The sequence below is a fragment of the Orbicella franksi genome, chromosome 1, assembly GCF_964199315.1.
Source record: "Orbicella franksi chromosome 1, jaOrbFran1.1, whole genome shotgun sequence".
NCBI lineage: Eukaryota > Metazoa > Cnidaria > Anthozoa > Scleractinia > Merulinidae > Orbicella > Orbicella franksi.
In genome coordinates this window covers 29,135,001-29,159,498 of record NC_138145.1, presented here as the reverse complement: position 1 = coordinate 29,159,498, position 24,498 = coordinate 29,135,001, and the positions used below count along the sequence as shown (strand labels likewise).

General features: G+C 39.3%; 2 protein-coding genes across 2 annotated transcripts; one reads left to right on the top strand and one right to left on the bottom strand.

The window, feature by feature from the left end:
• Positions 1 to 259: 259 nt before the first annotated feature.
• LOC145501647 (WD repeat-containing protein 41-like) lies at positions 260 to 19,388 on the bottom strand. The gene is made up of 16 exons (XM_081481078.1): positions 19,291 to 19,388; positions 12,730 to 12,845; positions 11,772 to 11,820; positions 8,786 to 8,926; positions 7,977 to 8,039; positions 7,347 to 7,458; positions 6,651 to 6,719; positions 6,411 to 6,521; positions 5,000 to 5,154; positions 4,037 to 4,091; positions 2,931 to 3,000; positions 2,130 to 2,200; positions 1,637 to 1,694; positions 1,449 to 1,530; positions 921 to 989; positions 260 to 656 (listed from the first exon to the last, which is right to left on the bottom strand). Exons 1-16 carry the CDS (start codon positions 19,357 to 19,359, stop codon positions 582 to 584), a joined length of 1,365 nt encoding a protein of 454 aa, XP_081337204.1. The 5' UTR covers positions 19,360 to 19,388; the 3' UTR covers positions 260 to 581.
• A 393-nt stretch (positions 19,389 to 19,781) lies between these two features.
• LOC145501638 (kelch-like protein 20) lies at positions 19,782 to 23,997 on the top strand. The gene is made up of 2 exons (XM_081481072.1): positions 19,782 to 21,011; positions 21,726 to 23,997. The coding sequence occupies exons 1-2, from the start codon at positions 19,790 to 19,792 to the stop codon at positions 22,166 to 22,168; spliced, it is 1,665 nt and encodes a 554-aa protein (XP_081337198.1). The 5' UTR covers positions 19,782 to 19,789; the 3' UTR covers positions 22,169 to 23,997.
• The last annotated feature ends 501 nt before the right edge of the window (positions 23,998 to 24,498 follow it).

Genomic DNA, 24,498 nt, shown 5'->3' with positions numbered 1-24,498 from the left:
GGTCGAATTTTCATTTGGAGTGTTGGTTTTTGTGGAGGGAGGAAAACTGAATAACATGGAGAAAAACCCTTAGAGCAAGGCGAGAACCAACAACAAACTCAACCCACATAATTCATGGCACTCTAGTGGGCCGGAAGCGAATCAGGGGCCCGTTTCTCGAAAGCCCCGGAAACTTTTCGGGCCCGTAAAGCCATTTTTAGTCCATCTGTATCTAAAAACGGAGAATTGTATACTCTTCATATTAAGAATACGTGAATAAAACAGCTCTGTAATCGTAAGGTTCGAGATTTTGCTATGGCTTTACGGGCCCGAAAAGTTTCCGGGGCTTTCGAGAAACGGGCCCCAGGGCCACATTGGCGGGAGGCCAATCCCTGCTCTCCAAAATTCAGATAAGGAAGGAATCAAAATAGTTACTTAAAACAAGTGAAGTATTCCCGATCATTACCACAATAGTTTAGCACTCAAGGTATTTGAACATGCTGGAAATCAGATCTCTATCACATTACGAATACCAAACTCGTCACTGGAACGGCTGAATGAACCCTGGTATGAATATCAATATTCTTTCTGTGGAGCAATCTTCATGAAACATTATCCATTGATAACAGTATGTTTCGAACCATTTCATTTCTTCTTTTCTTCTCCAACACACCATCCTACAAGTAAAGGTATCCAGGTGAGGTGCTATACATAACCAGCAAAAACGCCAAAAAAAAAAAAAAACCATAAGTAAATAGTACTATCAGCATTGAAGATTAAGGCAGTTGCCAAAACTTTATAATTCACTGGCACATAACTAACATAGAACTGGTCGGTAAAGAATGCACCAGGTTTCTTTCTTTTATGTACCGGATCTGTGCCAGAAGACATGTTAATGGCTCAGTTTTAGACATGTCTACAGACAGGAATGTATCAATTACCTTCCATAGGACAACAAGGCCATCACAACCACATGATGCAAAGCCCTCCTCGCCAAGATCAACTGCCATCTTAGAAACAAGAAAGCAAAAAATGTGGTTACCCGAGTTTCTTTGGGTCCGGGGGACGGAGAGAGTCGGGGGGGGGGGGGTAGACCTGGATGGGACTAGTAGCAATTGGACTGCAGGGGTAGGTTAAGAACCCTTCTACAACATTGTGTTTGGGATAATGTGTCTGTAGTCTGACCTTAATTTGGGTGAATAGGTGATCTAGCCACTTGGGGAAGGCAAGGGTATAGTGAAGCATGCTAGACTTCTCAGTCATCTTGACTGAAGCTAGGCAAACAACAACATAGCACTGAGCGTGATTTAAGTGAGTCAGATTGTTGGTAGAGAACTATACTGAAACACCCCACATAAAAGCTGTTTAAAAATAACAATTATTGTGACCAATTTGTTCTGAAATCAAATTTTAGAGGTAACTTAAGACACATCGTCCCGATGATTTCAAAGGAACTTTGCTTTACTTACATTTATAGCACCGGTGTGAGCAAGGCACTCCCCAAGGAGAGCTGGAATCATGGGAGTCTTTAAATTCTGAATTTCGGAAATACTGGAAAAGAAACAAAATACAGCATATAAAAAAAGAAGAAGAAATGAGAATGGGTAGACATAGGCAAAAGCATGTTTAATTCATTTCAGGTTATACATGTATGTACCTTTTACCAAGAAATCTTTCTACTTGCAAAGTGAAGGGTTTCAACTCAGAGCCATCACCTGTTTAAGGTGAATAAACATGTTAAACAGTAAAATTGAACTACTATGGATGACTTAATACACAAGATCTCTCCAAAGTCAATAATAATAATAATAATAATAATAATAATAATAATAATAATAATAATAATGATAACAAATAAATAATTACACTACAATATTCAGAAAGGAATCCAGGTCAGCCCTAACTGGTTTTCATGGAGGTCTTCTGTCCACATCGAATTGGAATTTGGAAATGTTGGTTTTACAGAAGGGGGCAAAGCCAGGGTATCTGAGGAAAACTCTCTTGGAGCGAGGCATCCAACTGTGCCATCCCTGCTCCTTTATTGAGAATAACAAACTACTCCTGTACTATTTATTTGAGTTCAACGGTAATCACAAACTGATTATCATGATCCACCCTGTAGTTTACATATCAGAGACTGAATCACTTACAGACTAAAAGAGGATTGGGAGAACCCCAAATTTTAACAGAACCATCCTCAGAGCAAGTGGCCAGGATATAACTATGACAAGAAACAGAAAATATTAAATTTTCCAAAATAACAACCACACTGTATTACATCATTGAATGGTGAGACTTGGACTTTAAGGAGCACTATCAGTGGCACGAGTTCAAGGGGATGAAAGACCAAACCTAAAAGACACATTATCATTGATGGAAACCAAGAAATAATGGCCTGGTTTAATAATTTGTTACTATGAAAATGGACATGTACAGGGTCGTGATGTCAAACTGAAATGGCTTTTGTTTCATGGAGAAAGAAATACTGTAAACATTTAATGAGATATGAACACCACAATTTGCTCTCCCTTAAACAAATTTCACTTATTATGATATCTGGATCTTGGTGTTCTAGGACCTTTTTGAGCCAGAGTGAAGGTACTCGCTGGCAATCATAACTTTAGCTCTGTTTCGAAAGACAAAAACTGCAGCAACATTGCCTTGATAGTGTCTTGGGAAGTGTAGAGGATACACAGAAACCCATCCTTAGTTCTTATATAAACCGGAATAATTTTATGTACTTTGGTTCGTTGACTTTTAAAAATTAACAACTATACAAGAACTGCCTGTCTGGGAAGTGTTCAGTTGTGGTATGAGATGCTGTACACTTTGTTGAAAATTGGATTTCACGTGGTGTCATGGTCTAACTATAGTCTAGACAAAAACTGTTAATCTAAAGGCATTAGAAATGAACAAAAATACAAAAGAACAGACTGAAAAAAAAAACTTACCCATCACATAACAAAACAGAATGAATTATTTTTCCATGATGTGCATTTGGGACTTTAGCGAGGCAATTGCCTGCAATTATGATAAGGAACAAAACACTTAATAAATTAATATGTGAACACAAACAGAAAAGCAAACAAAAATCAAACAAACAAACAATGCTCTCCTGGGGTAGTGTAAGCTACAATCATGGACAAAAGTCTTGGGACAAATTTGCACTTGTTGCGCTTTTTCACACGTGCCAAACAAACAGTCACGCGCGAATTCAACTACACTTACTCAGCCCCTCCCCCCACCCCACCTACAATGTTGGACACATGTACATGCAATTTCTCCACTGAGTTTCAACATTGTATTGGGTGGGGGAGGGAGGGGGGGGGGGGGCAGAAAAGGACAGCAGTGCTTTTTCAAACTCCGTTTTTAAAACGCAGATAATTCATGCAATGACACAAGTGTCCCAAGGAATTTTGTCCACCATTGTAGTTCAGATCAGTGGTCATTAGAAATATTCAATATTCATCCTCAGTCCCCCATGTTTTTTCTCCTCGATCGCCCTCTTTTTTTCGCTTGTTCCCAACAACCGAGACGTGGAACAGGCTATATCAAACTCTCTATACACTGGCCAAATCCAAACACTGTTAGGCTGATGCTAACTGGTGGTTAATGAAATCAATGCAAACTCTAATTGCCACTTTATAGACTGTCAGCATTGAAATTTTTGTTTGTTGAATGATGCTGCACTGATTAGGCTTAACAAGCAACTGGTTATAAAAATGCAGTTTAGCCTCCATACTGAAAGATTGGAACTTTCCTCAAAAAAATGAAATTTGGTCAGGAACACTTTTTTGTACTGAATTTTCAGAAATATCCAGAAATCAAAACCAATTTAATTAGCAGCATAGTTAAAATCTTAATAAACCCATATAAATGAGGTCTTCACATCACATACCTAATAATTATGTGGTGGGATTATAATAACATATAAATACATGATGTTTTGAAATATACATTTATTTTTACCCAACAACAAATGTACGTTGCTTGTCTGAGTTGATTAATATCTAGTCCATAAATAAAATTCCTTCCAAATACATGTAGAAAGATGTACCTGTCATTGAATCAAAGAGGAAAAATCCATGACCAATTGAAGCAAAAATGTATCTCTAAAAAGTAAATGGCAAAGGAGTAAAGAGTTAATATCTGGCATTATTCATGAAAAGGCAGTACCTGTTTAGGAGAGAAAATATCTCAAGATAACTTTTACCCACCAAAGTTTAGGCTAAATCCAAACAGGATCCATCAACAGTCACTTAGTGTGTACACTCCATTTAGTGATTGATATGTTTACAATCTTTTCAACAAAATCAAGCAGAATAAAGGTGGTAAAATACCTACTTGCTTCCACATAGTTTGGTTGGGGCAAGGACAAGAAATGTCAATTTTGTCATTGCAGGTCAGGAATCTTACATAGCCCTTTCTGCGCTCAGATCCTACAACATGACTCTAAGCTAAATACATTTATTAAATATAATTTTATTTATAGTTCCAGATGATAATCTTACAATGTATATCTTTTTATAATTATTTTCCTAGTTGTCATGAGTAACTTGAAAAACTACCAAAAGTGGAACATGCACAAGTTGATATATAAGAATACTATAAACTGTGAAAAGTGAACTGATCAACATGACACAAGCGTGGAACAAAGAAAAAAATCGCAGTCCCTGGTCCCCTGTCCCCTTGTGTCATGTTGATCAGTTCACTTTTCACATTTCATTAGCAAGCTTAAAATTCGCCATCTTTATTCATTTATCATACTATAGAGTGTTTGTCTGCCAAAATGTTGGAGTTCAAATTAGATTATACTACATAATATCATTATGGTATTTCCTAAAGACTGTCTTCACAGATACATGTATGCAGAGCTATATTCAAAGCCCTTTGTTTGGTTGGTTGGTTACTACATGTAGAGATTAACAATGGCTGGTTCAACACCAAACCAACAAAAATATAGACAGATCTCAAAAGAAGGAAAACAAACTTAGAGCAAGATACATTTCTTTCTTCTTACCTGATCTACAGTAAACACATGCTGGGCACTAGCAGGATATGTGTGATTTGGCCCTTCATAGTTCTTAACGAAGTTAAACTGACGTGTGTAGGAGATACTATGAGAGCTCCAAAGGACAATGGCTCCATCCAATGATGCAGAAGCAAACATACAGTCTAAAGTAAAGGAAGGGAAATTAGTCTGCTTTCTACAATGACTATGGCCTTAAGTGTCCTGCGGGGCACGATGAGGAACGATGAAGATGACTACAATGACTAGCAAAATTCTTACATTTTCATTGGTGAAGGGATCAGATATACTTGATAAGGATACATGTATAGCAGGACTCAAAAAAAGTGCCGTCCTATTGTCTTGGAACTGAGTAGACTTTCATTCTGGGCAAGTAAGTTTCCATTCTCACTTGCCCAATGGGCAAGAGATCAAGCAAATCATCTGCCAACCAAATCATTAAGAGAGAAAACTATTACTTGCCATGGGCAAGCAAAATTTGAGAGCTAATTGTCCCAGGGGCAATCTGGAATTCAATTTTTTTTTGAGCCCTGATGAGGACCACAAGTTTATTAGCTTTTAGCTGTTTATCTTATGTATCTTGTGCCAATTTCTAACAAACTTACAGGCTTCAAGCAGAAAAAAATTACCTTTTGCACATACACACATGATTTGGCACTGATTATTTACTGTCAACAACAAATTGGCTACATTTTTTGATATCTTCACTCTTACAGTCAATAGAAATGATGCCATAAATTAGTGTCCAAAACTTAGCAGTAAAAGAAAATACATTGTAGCTCATGGTTCCACTTGAGTTTTGGAACATAAATAATCTTAAGTCATCATTCCTATTGTCTATATTCTATAATAACATTTATTCCTTGAGCGTGGGCTGAATATGAGATGATAGATTGCTAACAAGGTGCATAGAGCCGAATTGGCTATCCGACAAGAACAAGTGGAATAATTTATTAAAAACACCCCAAGAATATAGAAAACAAAAATATTATAAATATAAATGCCTCAAAAAATTATGTGGCACTGCATATGCTTAACATAATTGACAGTAGAGCATGGTACATGTATAATGGCTGATATACCATGTTGGCTTAAGCCAATAAGAATTTTTGAATTGCATTATCCAGTGACCCAGTTTTGGCTTTTCTTGTGCTCTCCCAACTTACATGTAGATGTGCATACACTGTACATGTATGTATTGATTTAATTTCTTAATGCCAACTACACACCAAGCAAGAATTGGTCCAAAGTTTGTCATTCACTGCATTTTGAGCTACAGTATGGATGCGAGGAATTGTGATATCCAGGTGGCTTGAAAGATACAGCACAGACCAACCCCTGGGCATTGAGATTGCTCTTGATCAACTGACTTTAAGTCACTTTATTAAACTCATGGACAAACCTGCCACACTGATCAGGCATCTTATTGATTCTCTGTGTGGTGAAAGCCTCTTGAATTCCACTATTTTTAGGTTTTCTGAATCATCTGCAGGCCTCACCACAGAATATACCACTGTGAAACAAAATACAATCATGTACTTTCAAAAGTACTTCCAGACTAAAATGACAGCCAGCTGTAACTTTAAACTTACACTGCTCAACAACAAGAAAAAAATCACGTTCAAACCACAATCAGACATACCAAGAGATGATTTATTGGAAGCTGTTACTATTTTGTTATTCTTTATGGGCAGCAAAGAGTGAATATCAGCTGAAAATGAAAAACATGTCAGAAAATATTTCATTCAGTTAAATTACAGTGGAACCACACCTTACAGCCACCTCGTTATTATGGCCACTTTATTCTGGCCCAAACAAAAGCTCAGTCAGTCATTTTCTTATTGAAAGAACCCCTTTAACACGGCCACCGTGTTAATACCGCCAGATTTTTGTGGCCCATTGGTGACCGGATTAACAGGGTTCCACTGCATATTGAAAAAATTATTAAAATTTAACATTAATAATTAATAAATAATTAATTAATAATTTCACTTTAAAAAATAAGTCAACAAACAGTGTTTCTGAGGTAAAAAAAGAACATGTTAATTCCCATTTGTCACTCACCTTAAACCAAAACATGCCTATTGGTTAGTTCCCAAAAAGAAGTAAAGTAACATATTTTGTCTTTTGTGCACAGTCCAGGCCAAAAAGACAACAAAAACATACAACAAAGAACTTTGTAGGACTTCATAACCATTCCTTTCTATCAACTATACATTTCAATTTGTAAATAATATTTTGCATTTAAAAGTCAGAGACAAATTAATTTTGTGAGTAAACATTAGCCTTTGATAACTAATTAAAATAAGAATTCAATCTCACTTATTCTAATACATACAATGTTCACTATCTCTGGCCATTTTATCGAGCAACTCTCCTTTCTCATTCCACATGCACAGATCCTGACCACCAGAAAAGAAAATATTGTGCTCTTTCATGTTAACCAAACACTGTGTGAAAGAGGAAACAAAACAAAACTCAAGCACAAACAAACAAACAAGAGACAATTATTATCCCGCTTAGCATTTTGCTGCTAGAAGTCATGTTACCAGCCAATTCACAATAAAATTTCAAAACTTACTTACTCAATACACAGTTAAACAATGCCAGAAATAAAAAGAACACAAATTATTGAATGAGGCTTGAATGATTAATTACTGCAGCATCAATTTGGCAATTTGAAGCCATGGATCTCTGACTGGCAGAAGTGTCCATGCACATCTACGTACACTGTACATGTACATGTCAGTTGGGATTTCCAGAAAGCAGTAAACTTAATTAGGTTTTCCACAACAAGTCTGTACCAAATATTCCAAATTATTTTTGTTACATTCATGAACTTTTGTGCTGCAGTTAGTTGACGACTCTCTGGTGGCTTGGATTGAAGTTGTTGCCTGGCTCTGATACTATAAGTATAAGAATATGATAATTATTGTAATGTAATGTAATGTACATGCAAGCCTGTCACCTTCACGGAGCCACAGTGTTCTGTTATTGAGTGTAGACATTGGCCGTCATCCACATCCCAGACCTTTTTAAAACCACCACACAAACAGAAAAGGTTAAGGAAAGAGAAGTAATCAAAAGGGATACAAAAAAGTGATCTCTATTTCCCTTTATAACAGGGGGCATATAATGTATCCATAGTGCCATTTATGAGTGGATTTTATAAGACAGTACATCATATATTAGGCAAATTCCAGACTCTAAAATTAATTGTAAACAGATGAGGATTTATCATGTCACAAACTTGGTGACCAGCATCACTAAAATGCTCCAGGAAGCAAGCCAATATTAACTGATAGTGTCAAATCATCCAACACCTACATTGTATAAGGTATTTTACTTAAAAGGCTGCATACAAGCCAAGTGGCTCATCAGGCCAGTGCTCATCTCCCGTTTCAGTAGCATGAAGAGACTAGGGGTACTTCTACTTCTCCTGGATGGGATACTAGTTATTCCATTGCAGGGTAATCCCCCAACATTAAATCCGCAGGTACCCATTTATACACCTTGGTGGAGAGGCACTGTGAGAGTAAAGTGTCTTACCCAAGAACACAACACAAACTCCCTGGCCAAGGCTCCAGCCTGGACTGCTAGACCTGGAGTTGAGCACACTAACCATAACACCAACACAACTCCAATTCAACACCTATCAGTAATGTGAGATGTATACCTGGCATGAAATTGGATGGAAAATATTCCAGTAGTTCTGCTGCATGATCAAGCACAATTAAGCTGACTCCTGTACTAAGTAAGAAATTAATGCAAGGATACTAGAATGGTTCTGTCAGAGGAGCCAGTGAGCAGGAGAGTGGTGGCTATGTCTTCACTCTGGTACTCCTGCCTCTGGTGTAATAGAAGCATGCATTTAATGGGCCGTGAGTGACCTCTTAGAACACTAAGACGTTTTCCAGTCTATTAAGAAAATAAAAAAACATGAGTCAATATTTAATTTCAAAATATTTAACATGCCTTTTAATGTAGACCTGACCACACAAAAGAGCAACATAAAATCAATGACGGTTTGTTTCTTATTCCAAAATATACCAGCTATGCAAGCCTTCAGAGTGGTATACCATGGAATATCATGCGTATCACTTGTATTTTCATCCTTGGACTACATGTATTAAATTTATACCATGCCATACAATCATGTAGAAAATACAGTGGCCAACACAACCAGCCATGCTGGGTGTAATACCATCAAATATATCACAACTTTCTTGTATTCTGATTGGCTCTATCTTCTATGGCATGGTATAAATACAGTTCAAATATATACATGCATTATTATTCATTTCAAGTATGGAATATCAGGCAAGTATATATTGGTAAGAATGATATTCAATTTTCATTAATTTACCTTGAACGAACTCAGTTTAATGGTATTTAAACTGAACAAATGCTGCAAGGCATAATTTGACTAAAACAAAAGATGCTTTTCACTGAAAGGTCTTATGTGTGATTACGTCACATGCTCAAAATTCACTACCAAGCCTTGTTTGTGCAACATTTTCTCAAACTTTTGTTGCCTTCATGTTGTTTTCATGTGGGTATTCTTTTTATCTTTACTGCTTTGGGAATTTGTTCATGATAAAATTTATCAAACCAAGGCTTGGTGGTGATTTTTGCTGGTCTGATGTCATCACATATAAGGGCTATTAACATTTAATCATACTCGTGATTAACAAATCAGACTCCCACTTCGTGGTTGTCCGATTTTGTTAATCACTCGTATGATTACAGACCGAACTGGACTCCACTCAGTCCTGTTACCATTATTAATTAATTGTTTCAAACAATTGGGAGGAATTTTCAAACCACTGTACATGTATCTTAGAAAAACATGTACAGCGAATACCTAATGACACTGCTCATTCACAACAAGCACAAGTTAATGTGAAGCAAATGTACATTGAAATAATAATATATAGATTTAGGCCAGCCTAAAAGCGTAGCTCTTGTACCGGGTTGTTCAGCGGCCAATTAAGCTAATTCAGGATAAGGTAAAATTTTGATTTGAGTTTTGTAACTTTGGGGTAAGGTTTTCTGTATATTGTTTGGCCTTCTGTTTTGAGTTTTAACATGAAACAAAAGTAGTGAAAACTTTTAATCCTGGGTTAGCATTAAACGGCTTCTCTCAACAACCTGGCCCTGTTTTCAACAAGTTAACCTAACATGAGCCCACGATCCACTAAAAAACCAGCACTTGGTCAGCAGTAGACTTCATAAACACGTGACCTCGCTGAGCTCTAAACTTGAGCCCGCGATATGGTCATGTGATGCTGATCAGCGGATACCTTGTTTTGACAGGTGACAATTGGTCATAACATAGATGTCCAATATCAAGGAAGTACACGGTAAACCAAGGCTGCACATCTGTCAACCTATTATTCGGAGTATGGCCACCATCTTGCGCAACTCCGTCGTTGCTGCCACCACTGTCACACGTACGCACCCACAAGCAATACTGCTAGGCATGATAACCATGAGAAAATCAACTCATGGCTTTCCTTCTCTTTCCTATTTAAGTATGGGGCCCCACTTGGCAGCCCTTTGGGCTGCCAGAGCTCCGCTATAATCACTCAATATTGATATGCATGTTTAGTATATGATTAAGATAATGACTTCATTTTGATTGGCTGAGAGCAGGCCAATTCATGCACTACCCTGCAAATTAATCAGTGAGTATGGGCTTGTAATTTTCTCAGTCATATAATAAAAGAGTAATCCTATGAAAGCACTAATGAGCAATTTACATGTAGAATTTACGCTACTCCTGAAATTTTAAAATTCTTACAAATTGCACTTGCTTCAAGGCTTGGGTGTAATTTTGAGAGAATTTTCAAATATCACTCATAGCGTAAAAAAAATACTTAACTGCACTTGCATTCATATGCTGTACGATTACCTAGATACAAATTTTACTTAGTGGATTGTCAGTTACAGGGTTTCTTCCAGCAAATCCTTTACTACAGGTACATTTTATTGTTCAGTTCTTATAAGTTTTATTGTTTTTATGTACAGAGCTCGAGGGCCACCAGGGTTTGAATCATTATTTTTCCTTTGTACTCACTGACAATCCTCTCTGATTAATAATAATTATATTATAACTATTAACAATTAGTAGAATTCTACTACATGTAGTATACTAATGCAAATGCTGTAATCTGATTGGCTGAGCTGTTGCATGCTATTAGCCATTAAGGTGAAGTGGCTTGGTGTTTTGAAAGAACATTTAGAAACGAGTGAATAAACTGAGAGGAGGGCAGTTATGGTTTCTTGAATTAAAAAAGCTCAAAATTTTTGAAAGAAACTGATAGGTTTAAAAATACCATGTAGATGTAGTCAGGGATGATAAAAATAAGAATTGAAATTTGTTGTCACTGACTGTAACTGATAAGTGCATGTACACAACTTCAAATGGCAAATTGACAATTCAGTCCATGCAAATTCTCCAAAGCATGAAGTTTAATATTAAGACCAGAAATAATTGGAATCGTTATTTGAAGGAAATTTCAGATAGAATTCTACTAAAACAATTATATCATTCTCTCTCAATTTCTATGAGGTGATAGCTGATTCGGGCTTTGGCCTCCTCAACTATCAACTCATAGAAATCTCAAGCTCAAAATCTATTATTTTTAATTATTATGTAATCTATTCACTGTAAGTTGTATATAATTTATTACCAACTTCCTATGAGTGCTATTTAAATAAATTATACAGCTGTGCTTATAACTACATGTAAGATAAAAACCTTGGCATCCCAAATGACTGCAAGATTGTCATCAGACGCTGATGCAAACCTGGAGATTAAAGTAGCTCTTTAGTATTTTTTAGTCACTGACGATTCAGCACTTACGACAACAAACAGCATCCACTCCTTTAGGGTTGCAAAACTATTAGCAGTTCTTCATCTTAATGTACAAATGAATTTCGAAGGTTGCCAAATGTAACGGTGTGAAGTGCCAAAACTTTCTACTCCATCTTCTTTTACAGTTACTGTAACTTGTCATATAAGACTCAAATATGACATTTAGTGCTGTTCACTGGACTATTTTGGGTGAAAATGGAAATACATTTCTCACATTCATGGTTACTGAACAAGTAGTCTGGAATTGTCAGTAATTTGTGTGTAACAGGCTAATTTCAATACAGTAAACATCAAACTTGGTTCTGAGGCTTAGGGCAATAAAACAAAAGAAATTAATTTTTCATCCAGCAACCTAGATGTAATTATTTAACTTGTGTTATTGCCTTCACTACAGAGCTAAGTTAGAATTTTAATATGTCTACACTGGCCTACATTGTATTGTCCTATAAGTGGGTTATAGATGGTTTTGATCTGCAGGCCCATGACATGCATAAAGGTGTATGTGAGTTGGCAGGTGAAGCACTGGATTCATTGTACTCACCAAAAATCATAAAGAGAAACAATGAACATTACGATTAAAATCATAAAAGAATAAGAACCAAACTAAAATTTTAAGAAAAGCCTAGCCATACGCAAAATTCAGGACTAAGTATAAACCCAATACTAAGAGCATAGGCTACTGTATTTATTTGTACATTGATTAAAAATTACTTTTATAATGAATACTGGCATTTCTTATATATTAAAGATTGGATTACTGTTCAGAAAATTAGCTAGCCAGCAATTATGACAAACAACAGAGTACTGAATGAAGTCTTCTACTTCAGCTGCTGATACTTACCTCCTGTCATCAATGATAGTTAACAGATGAACAATGTCTGTGTGCGAGGACAGCAGTCTCAACTCTGTAAATGGGTTTCTTGGTTGATCATCTTCGATCTCTGGTATAGTGTCTTCCTACAGACATCAAGGCAAAGTAAAATCAGTGATCAATGGATGATTATTTTGATCTATGACATGCTTAGAAAGGGCAGAGGGGGAAGAAGAAGGCAAAACATTTTGGGTTTCTGGATCTCATACAGGTAATCTTTAAACAACAAGTTGGCAAGGACTACATGTACAAGTAAAAACAACAACAACAACAACAGCAACAGCAGCAACAGTTATAACCACAAATATTCAAAGTTTTGGGAGCTACAGTAACTAGAGACTTTTGTTAAAAAATGTACAATGATGTTGAGTTGCAGTGCTCCTATTCATTAAGCCAGGGGCAGTTACTCAGGTTACGAGGAAGTTAAACAGTTAAAACCAGGGGAATAAAAAAGTTTACACAAATGAACCAGAGAGCCCTACTCTCAAGGATGTGCTCATATACATGTAGGTATTGAAGCCTGACATATACTGTATTACCCAGCTGCCCTATACGCCCAGGCCAGGACTTGCCCCTCCCCACTGCAGCTTCTCACTAGCTATCCTACAGCTCCAGAGGGATATATGTGTCACAGTATGACCAGCGTGACAAGCCATATATGAGCATGTGTGCCCTTTTTATGTTGTATTCATTCGCTTGTATAACTCATGGCGATTAAAGAAGATTTTTGAGGGTACTCATAATGCTTCTGGACTCCATTCCTTGACATGGTGTCAGAAGTGGGATCCTGAGAAGATAACGGATCCTCCAGGTGAAAATTTCAAGCATTAGAACACAAGTTACTTCAAGCGCTAACACTAAAAACACATCAGTTATTTCAAGCATTCAAGCATTCAACAACAACATGGCCAATCGAGTCAAACCCCCATCAATGGACTGGACCACTCCAGGAGATATTCACAAATGTTTTAAACTCTTCAAACAGAAATGCGAACTTATCTTTGGAGGACTGCTCGACAAAGTCAAAGAGGCGAAAAAGGCAAGATTGCTGTCGTTATGGATTGGCGATAAAGGCCTTGAAATCTACAACACGAGCATGTGGGCTAACGATGGTGACAACCTGAAGATCACTCCAGTTATGGCGGTGCTAGAGGCTTATACAAAGCCCCGAAGTAATCAAATCCTTGCCAGATGCCAACTTCAATGCCTAAAACAGGTAGAAAGACCACTGGAGGAATTCGTCACCGAAGTGCGACTATTAGTTGAAGGTGGCAGATATGATCCCGCCGCTAAAGAAAATGCCCTCCAAGACACACTGGTACTCAGCATGGTGTCTGATAAAGTACGCAAAGATGTGATAGCACTTGGCAACTGGCTGACCTTCAATGGGCTGACCTTCAAATGAAGATAATTTCCAAAGGTGACAAGAAATCTGATCTTCATACAGTTCAACGAGAATCCGCATACTCGACCCAAAAACCCCCACCGAGACAGAGCTTCAAACATCAAACTCCGTATGGTGACCAAAATAAAAAAGATTCAACCGGAAGAAGTCCTTGTCGACTTCAGTTCAAGTGAAAAGGATGCTTCAGATGCGGAAACACCCATGACAGATCAGCAAGTTGCCCAGCCAAAAATTCCAAATGCAATCATTGAGGCAAGATGGCCATTATGCAAGAGTGTGCATGCAGTAACGCCTTCAAAAGGTTCACCAGATCGTGAGCAGTCCAGAGTACCAGGGCCAAGACATCCACTGAGAAGATGAGTACCCCTTTGATGACGACTATGATGTGTACACTTATGACAAAGAATCAGAGGAAGAAACAAGCGACACTGAACCCATCACTGTGTTCCTTGGAGCCCTCACCACAACAAAGAGCCAGCAAACCCAAGAAATATCACTAAATGCCCTGGACAGCCATCCAGACAAGATCTTTGCCAAGGTCAAGATCAATGAACACCACGACATGACCCTGAACGTAGACACTGGAGCGGTTGCCTGCATAATCACTACCACAGATCTCCAGCACTTCCCTTCTCCGATTACCATCCTTCCTTGCAGCAACGTTTTAAGAGGATATGGAGGCTCTGAGATAGAAAATATTGGTGCAGCTATCCTAAAGGTCTCCTTTAAGGACAAGTCAGACAACAACAAATTCAACATCGTGGAAGCCCCAGGAAGTCCATCCATGTTGGGTTGCCAACAGTTGCAAGACCTGGGAATAATATCAGCAAATTTACATGAAATTAATACCATTCCCCCAACTACCGAGGCACACCATGGCCAGCTATCTAAGCCAACTGTCTTGGAAGAGTACCAAGATTGCTTTGACAAGTTAGGTTGTTTCCTGGGAGAGAATTATCATATCCAACTTATTGAAGACCCTGTTCCAGTCATTCACCTGCCGTGCACTGTTCCAGTACACATATTACCCCTATACAAGGAGGAACTTGACAAAATGATTGCAGGTGACGTTATCACTGCCGTGAACGAACCAACTGACTGGGTAAACTTGATTGTATGTAACATCAAAGAGACCCCAGAAGGCAAAAAGATCAGACTTTGCCTTGACCCTAAAGACCTTAACAAGAATATACACGCGCACCACTGATGAGCTCCTGCTGCAGCTACATGGAAAGAAGTTCTTCTCCATCGTCAATACCAAAAAAGGTTATTGGCATGTAGTTTTGGACTGTGAATCGAGCTTGCTATGCACATTTAACACCCCCTTTGGATGGTACCGTTTTAAACAATTACCAAGACATCTTGCAACGCAAACTTGATGAGGTATACAAAGACATCCCCAATCTAATGGGTATTGCTGACAACATCGTCGTATGTGGCTCAACCGAATCAGAGCACGAGCACTCGCAAACACAAAGTGAGCCTGAACTCTGAAAAGTTGCAGTACAAGCAGACACAAGTGTACTTCTTCGGACATGTTCTGACCGAGAATGGAATCCAACCTGCGAAGGAGAAACTTGGGGCAATTCGCAATATGAAGACCCCACCAAACGTGAGAGAGCTCCAGACCATCCTGGGAATGGTGACCTACCTCGACTGCTTTTCAACAAGACTAGCTGACCTGACATCACCATTAAGAGAGCTAACCAAGAAGCATGTCCACTTTAGCTGGGAGCTCCACCATCAGCAGGCACTTGATGGGATTAAGCAAGAACTCTGCTCGTCCAAGCTCATCTCCTATTATGATCCAGATCCAACTACGTCTACGATTCTTCAGTGCGACGCAAGCCAAACAGGCACTGGAGCCTGGCTGAGACAGTTAGACTCCCCAGGAAATGAACACATTGTTGCCATGGTATCTTGGTCACTCACCGAATCCAGATATTCAAATATTGAGTGTGAGCGCTTGGCTGTCACATATGGCTTAGAGAAGTTCGAGTACTACCTGCTTGGTCGGAATGTGACAGTTGAAACCGACAACTCCCCCTTGGAGCAAATCTTCAAAAAAAACATTAATGAGGCTCCAAGCCGGTTGCAGAGGCTACTCCTAAGATGCCTACGATTTGATGCCCATGTCCAGTACAAGCAAGGGAGATCCATCCCAGTTGCTGATACCCTGTCATGAGTGTGTCACAGGAAAGCAGGACATGATCCTGAGCACATGACAGAGGACTCAGCATCACAATGTAACATCCACTTCATATCCACTCCCACTGAGCTAACAGCAGAGAAGTCTTTGACAGCACAGGACCATACCATGAGTCTACTGAAGAATACCATCTTCAACGGCTGGCCTCCCTACAGAAAGCAATGCCTGCGAGAACTATGGGAGTTTTGGAACTTTTGATGCGACCTCACGTTAGAGGATGGCCTAGTACTAAAAGGCAGCAGAATTGTCATACCAGCTTCCATGAGAAACCAAGTTCTCCGAGCAATCCACCTGGGACACCAGGGAGAGAACAAATGTATCCTCCGAGCTAGAGAATCAGTGTTCTGGCCTGGTATCTCTGCTGATATTAGGCAGATGGTGATGAACTGTGACTTGTGTAACAAGCATGAGCCAGCTCAACCCAAACTACCCATTGTGCAGTCAGACCTTTCAACCTGGCCATGGGAGAAGCTTAGCACCGACATCTTTGAATTCAATGGAAAGAAGTATTTGATGGTCATCGACTACTACTCACGATTCCCTGTGATAAGGCTCCTTAATGACATGACCAGCCATACCGTGTACAACCACTTCACAAGCATCCTGGCAGAGTACGGCCTACCAGCCACTATCATCGCTGATTTTGGATCTCAGTACATCAGTGAGATTTTCAAAACAAAATGTGAACAAAGTGGCATTACACTGCAGTGCAGCTCTCCATACCACCATCAAGCAAACAGCCGAGCAGAAAGAGCAGTTGGAACCTACAAATCACCCTTGAGGAAAGCACTAGAGGAGAATGAATGCCCTTAAACAGCCTTATGGACATATCGTACGACTCCACTTGGTGACCAGACCCCATCACCTCATGAGTTACTGTTTGGATGGAAACCCCAAACAACACTCCCAAGCAGCAGAAGCATACTGAAGTCCAAACACCCAGATGATGACCTTCACCAAGAAGCTGACCTCAGGCGACAAGAGAAGCAGGCAGTATTTTATGACAGAAAGGCTGGTAGTGACAAGAGGCCTCTTAACAATCGGGAACCAGTGTTTGTCTGGAATGCCTTGAAGAGAACCTGGCAGCCAGCAGTTGTGCTAAACAGGCTGCAGCCATCAGAGCGTCCCCGAACTTACACAGTCGACATTCAGGGGAAAATCTACCAGAGAATCAGGGAACACCTGAGACCAAGAAGCCAGAGTGAAACCACTCCCCCAGCCGGCAATACATCTCCACCCATGGGTGCAGTGGCTTCAGTGCACGACCCCAAAGATGCACACAATCAATGACAGGGCAGCCAGACTTCCCCCTTTGGCAGATAGTAGCCTTAAAGAAAGCACACCAACAACTGAACAGTCACCTTCTTCAAAGCTACCTTGCAGTGAGAAGCAAGTTGATCTTGAACCAGCAAGTATGTTTGCAGCCGGCGAAAGGACCTGCTACCAACCGAAGACCCAGATTACCGGGACAGGGCATGTCACCCAGGTTCCAGCCAGGTTCAAAGACTGAATAGAGACAAACATAGACTTACAAATGAAACTTTTGTTATTGACATTGGGTTCATACTTACACCCATGAAACTGTTCTTGGTTCCTGTTGTTGTTTGATAGACAATCGTTTGACTCAGTTCGCAGTGATTATCATGTTCTCTCTACCAATTTATTTGCATGCAACCAGGCCTCTTTTATCAACAAAAAGAAGGGGATGTCACAGTATTTCCAGCGTGACAAGCCATACATGAGCATGCGTACCCTTTTTATGTTGTATTCATTCGCTTGTGTAAACTCATGGTGATTAAAAAAGATTTTCGAGGAAACTCATTATGATAATGCTTCTGGACTCCATTCCTTGACAATATGAATGGAGTAAGGGTGCTTGAGTACTGTTTATTTGGTGGTGTAAATTGTGGATTTTGATCTACCGGTAAATCAGAGTGTTCAGGACAGAATAATGTTTACACCCACAAAGATGTCTTTTATGCACTGAAAGCAGAGAAGTAAAACAATGTTGCCAAACTGTGTTAGTGATTTACCGGTAGATCAATCATAGTTAATAGAGGGGACAATCGGACATGAAATCTTGAAAATTTCTTCATAGATGAAAGGTGCATTACAACAAAGTTGCTTGCAATATGGCATTGTCCTAGCCAACGAGCATGATTGCATCCCTTACCAAGGGACTTCCTCTCTCCTTCAGTAGAAGGTGGTAAGGGGGGGGGGGGGGGAGGGTCAAGATCACTTTTCATGGAAAATAAACTGGTCCTTTCACAATTCACGGGAAATAAAATCGGCATTTCACATTTCACACAAAAAAAAACTGTCATTTTTTGACATGAACTTATGTAACATGATAGTTGAAAGTTATGAACAAGCACAGCCTTGTTTATCATCCGTCCGCTTCTTGTTCTGCGCGCAGCAAAAAGAAATCCGAGCAAGAACACGAAGAGTCACGGTCACGCAATAGTGTTAATTACTGTCGAAAATAATAGAAGACACAACCAGCATCACGGTTCACGACGAATTAAATACTTCTTTCTCATTTCACGGAGAATTATTTTGGAAAATAACGGTTCACGGCTTCCAATGAAATCACGATTCACGAGAAAAAACAAGCCATTTCACATTTCACGAGAAAAAAATTAGGCCATTCACGAATCACGAAAATACCTTTTACCACCCTCTTCAGAGTTGTACATGCAGATATAAGCTCGCGGCCTCAATGGTGAGAGCGTTTTTTGCAACTTTTAGCTGCAGACAACGCAGAAAGTCAACGTAATTTGGCAAACAAGTGAGATGTTACAAATTGCCGCAAACTGCGCTCCTTTACAAAGGTTAAGCGGGCTGCAGCCTGCAGATCGAATTGCAGATTAGCATCTTAACCAATATACAGTGTACCTCAGTAACTTAATAGCGGTACCTTTTCTTTTCCTCTGTTATCCTGTCGTTTGCGAAACATGACTTTACTCACGTATTCACCAAGCCACATTTTTAAAGGTTGTTTGAGCAAAACATAAACGATGATCCGCCATGTTGAATCTCATCTGCGTTTATTTTCGAGAGGGAATGGGCAGAAATCTTTAAAGGCACTAAGTAGGGTGGGGAGGGTAGCGCCCGTATTAGTAGCAAATAGCTTATCTTCTCATTTTCGTTTTATTGCCTTGTGAGTCATATGGAAGTCTTGAGTTACATATTCTGCATAGTTATCGCTCGACGCTTTATTGAAACTGTTATAGATTGAGGAAACGGCAATATGCGAAGGTCTAGCTGATGCATTAGCTGATGCATAAATTCATTTCCTTTTTCCAGTCCTTTCTATTCACACCAACTCTCGGCCTCCTTTTGTCTTCCGGTATCAACAACAGGTCGAACAACAAAAAGCGTCGATCTTAGTTTTTCGCTTTGTCGTCCCCGCCACAATGGATTCCACCTCAACTGTTGTCATCGAAAAATCTCTTCCCAGAGATATTTTAGAGGTGTTAGACAGCATGAGGCGGCGAAAAGAGTTATCCGATGTCACACTCGTGGTCGACGAACGAGAAATAACCGCTCATCGGGTTATTTTGGCGGCATGTAGTCCGTACTTCAGGGCAATGTTTCTCTCGGGCTTTTCCGAGGCCAGTGAACAAAAGATCCACTTAAAAGAGGTTGACGCCGATGCACTTCAATTGATCGTGGATTACTTTTACACAACAGAACTCGAACTTAATGTGTACAACGTCGAAGAAATACTGCGGATATGTGTCCTACTGCGACTAACAAATTTGGTTGATAACTGTGAGACGTTTCTTCGGCGAAACATGAGTCCATCGAACTGTATTGGCCTTCAGTTCGTCGCTGATCTCTTTTGCCTCGAGGATTTAAGTCAACACGCCAACCGATTCGCTCTGTGGCACTTCGCGAACGTTTACAAGGAGGATGAGTTCAAGAAGATGCCATATAAGCAGCTGAAAGAATTGGTCATGGATGATTCACTGAAAGTTCAGTCCGAAGAGATGGTCTATGAAGCGGTCTGGCGGTGGATTTCGCATGATATGAACGAGAGAAAAGCTTATGTTGCCGATATCATGCAGTATGTGAGGTTCCCTCTTATGAATCTTCAATATCTGCATGGGAAGTCCATTCAGAGACTCACCAGTGAATATAGGATGTGCAAGGAGCTTATTCGTGAAGCTATCAGCTACCAGACAGCCCTTGAAAGCAAATCAACGTCAGCACTTGATAATTTCCGTGTCAGACCTCGCATGGCTTCGGAGGAGATTTTTGTCATAGGTGGCTGGTCAAATGGGCAGAAAATAAGTAGTGTCCAGTGCTTTAACGTGGACACCTTGGAGTGGACAGTCGTGGCTGGTATGTCTGTGGCACATGTGTCCAGAGAGGATTACATTCGGGTGGTTGCTGTTGGCGATGAATTGTACACTGTGAGTCGCTACAAAGTCGGCAAGTATGACCCCATCGCCAATGCTTGGATTCAGGTCTCTACAGGTCCTGATGTGCAGTGTAAGTGGGCTGGTGTTTGTGAGTTTGAGGGGTACATCTATGCTGTTGGGGGCCATAGCAGTATGTGTGCCAAGCAGTTTGATACAGAAACCATGATGTGGAGGTCTCTACCATCTATGATGTACGCTCGTTACTATCCAGGTAATGGTCTTATGTGTAGGGCTACAGTAGATGCCGACTTGAATGTACATGTATGTGTCTACATCGATTATCGTGGATTGCTTACACTCTCAAACCAATGCTGTCTTGAGCTCTCTGACTATCTGGAAGTTATATCAATTTCCTCTGGATAGGGATATGTCTTGTTATTCATCTACTGTCAGCTATCTTGAATCCTCACTATCTCAAACTATTTTTTGAGCCCTTTGAGAGTTCAAGAGACATGCAGTGGGGCTCAAGGCATTTTGTATAGTTTACTAACTTTGAAAGTCAGTAACTGATATTCTTAGAGAAAAAGAACTAGCAAATCAAAATTCAGTTTGGACAATGGTTTCAAGAAGCAATCGTCTCACAACCATCCAGATTTTTGGAGTGTACCTGCCTGGGATCTCCTGTGTGGAAAAGAGTCTTATTGGTACATGTATGTCTTTCCCAAGAACACAACTCAATGACATTCCCCTCACCTATCAGTCCAGAATCCAATGACCCAATGACAATACTGCCATGCATATGCCTGTTGTCAGTTCACTTTGATGACACTGAGTGATACACAAACAATATTTTTCTAAAAAATTTAATAAATGATCTGATGATTGTGTGTTTAATAACTTTTTTTTATCTTCATGTGTCCTTCAAATCAAACCGTGCATGTACATTTGAAGAATTATTTACAAGTTGCTTCATTTGCACTTGCAGGTGTTGCTGTGGTGAAAGGCAAGATATATGCTGTAGGAGGTTTAGACCATCTCTGGGCACCGCTCAACACTGCCGAGAGGTACGACCCGCATGCCAACCAGTGGGAAGCCATCTCATCAATGAGCACTGCACGCTGGAGCCTTGGCGTGGCCGTGCTTAATGACCAACTTTATGCCATTGGAGGATCAGACAATAGAGAGTCTTGTAGCAACAGTGTTGAGATGTATGATCCGCACATGGACAGGTGGGATCAGGCTGTAGCACCAATGAATGCTGGACGCCGTTGTCTGGGTGTGGCAGTTGTGAATGACACCATTTATGTTGTGGGCGGTCGTGTTACAAACAGCATTGAGTATTACGACCAGGACAAAAACAGGTGGATTGTAGTTGGAGCAGTAAACACACGATGCAACTTTGGATGTGTTGCTTTGCGGATTCTGTAAGTATACACAGAGATAAAACAATGATTAGACAGTACAATGGCACAGGGCACTTACATGTACAGTGTAGCCTATTGAAACCAAACCACAGTAAAAAGGACATTAAACTTGGACCATCAACTTGGTGTCAGCTTGAAAAATGTTCTCACTGGTCTGTGAAATTTGTTGGAGTTCTCAACTGCGGGGATTATGGTTATGATGCCAGTAGAGAATATTTTTACTTGAGGACAAAAATATATGGCTTCTTTGGTCATCATATCAATTGTAAAGATCATGTGCTAAGGGTAGAAACTGCAGACTGGTACATTATGAGTTGTGTTCAGCATCTCACAATGTGTAACTTAAACTGACTTTTGTATTATTTTTGTACCAATGTCAAAGTCCGTGTCTTGAAACATTTTAAGAAAAGACAACGTGGAGATCAAAATATATTATATTACATGTCAGAATTGGATTTTGCTATGCACAACAATATGTAAAATTCAAACCCTGTCACCAGAGCAGTGAATGTAGGTATTTTTTAACTAATTTGCATAGCATAATTTTGTATTGACTCAGCATTACATTTAAAGATGATTTCTAGTCTGTACCACACACTCTCAAGAGTTTGTTTACGTTTTCTGTTTTGTTTCATGTAAGGCATCACAAAATATGAACATGCAATTACTTAAATGAAGTAAATTCAAAGTTTCATTTCAACCACCAGTATGGACGCAAAGTTTTGTGCTTCGTTCTTTCTTGTATCACTTGATGAAACAACTTTGCAGCTGTAAAAGTCAATGAAACTGTTGGAAGAAGAAATTGAAAGGCCTCAAAAGAGAAGGCATGTGGTTGGTAAGGAATAACATTGATTCGCACTCCATTGAGTGAGACTTCTTTTGTTTATAAACATTAGGGTGCTGAGACTGCGCAGTACAGACAGGAAATCATCTTTAGATCACTTATAACGCAGTTTGGTGTTAAAACAGTCGAGCGAAATTTTTTGTTTCAGTTAGAGTTATTTTTGTTGGTTAAGTAATATTGTTTAATGTGTCTCTTTACAAAAGCAATGACACTGAGGTATCTTCAAGCAAAAATATGCTGAAAAGTAACAGAATGTTATGAAAAATGCCATTATATCAAAAACATCTTGCAATTTTCACTCTCATGGTGAGTTAAGATGGATCTTTTGCACTATAAACTGTTTCAGCATACTGAAGTGATTCTTTCAGCAATTTTGTCCAACAAGTGAAAGTCCTTGTTAGTTTTGTTATTTATCTCTTTGTACAGGTACACTAATTTAAGCAATGCATGGGGCTGTAGATGGTACTACAATGAAACTGTTTGAGATGATACTTTTTTTGTATACATGTACTGTCTCATGAAGATGGTCAAGGGCTTTAGAGCCATTAACTTAACTTATATGATAACTGTAAACTTATTTATCAGCAGAGGTAAACATTATTTTAAAGGAGAGGTAACTAAGTATTGAGCTCGTGTGGATATTTGTAAAATATGGCACAGTACACAATAAAGAACACTGAAGTCAGATAATCGTTTTGTTATTTGTTTGTTGTTGTACTTAACAATAATACCACAAGAGCGCATTGGATATGAGAATGATAGATAGCCAGTGAGGCGCGTAGCACCAAGTTGGCTATAATCAACTCATATCCAACAAGTGCAAGTGGAATTACTGTTTTATTGAAAATGCCCCCAAAATATAGAAACCTACAAATTATAAAACAAAATTAAGAACGCCCCCAAACCTTACACATGTGCTCACTATATTTGCAGAGCATGGTATAATTAACAATTATTCCATGGTAGGTAGCCAACAAGACGCAAAGCACTGAGTTCCAACAAGCACAAGTGGAAGAATTGTTTTATTAAAAAGGCCCCAAAATTATGCAGAGCATGGTATAATGGCTCATAACCCATGGTGGCTAAGCCAATGAAAACTCTAGAATTGCATTATCCAATGATCCAGTTTTTAACAATAGCTTATATACCAAGATGGTCAAGCCAATGAAAACTCTTTAATTGCATTATCCAATGATCCAGTCTTAAATTAAATTGACTAATATAACCCTGGCAGGGAGGGGGCTATATAGGCCTGTGTGAGATCTCAGATTCAAATGGCATTATCTCTGAGGAACTAGTAATACTGAAAAATCATATTTCACAGTACATGCGCCTCAAGAACATTGCAGAGCTAGTGTAGTACATGTACATTACAAGAACTTGTTAGTGGCAATTAAAGCACATATTTAGATGGGCGTGGTATCAACAAGTTTCTATTCTTATTGAACAAGAGGAAAATAAGCAATCTTAGTTGTTCCTGTGTGTTTTAT

Coding starts and splice junctions, on each gene's coding strand:
- LOC145501638 (XM_081481072.1), top strand. CDS start 19,790: ATGGATTCCACCTCAACTGTTGTCATCGAAAAATCTCTTCCCAGAGAT. Junction 21,012..21,725: donor GTACGCTCGTTACTATCCAG/GTAATGGTCTTA, acceptor TTGCACTTGCAG/GTGTTGCTGTGGTGAAAGGC.
- LOC145501647 (XM_081481078.1), bottom strand. CDS start 19,359: ATGTGGCTTGGTGAATACGTGAGTAAAGTCATGTTTCGCAAACGACAG. Junction 7,459..7,976: donor AACACTGTGGCTCCGTGAAG/GTGACAGGCTTG, acceptor TCTTTCACACAG/TGTTTGGTTAACATGAAAGA. Junction 6,522..6,650: donor TTCCAATAAATCATCTCTTG/GTATGTCTGATT, acceptor TTTGTTTCACAG/TGGTATATTCTGTGGTGAGG.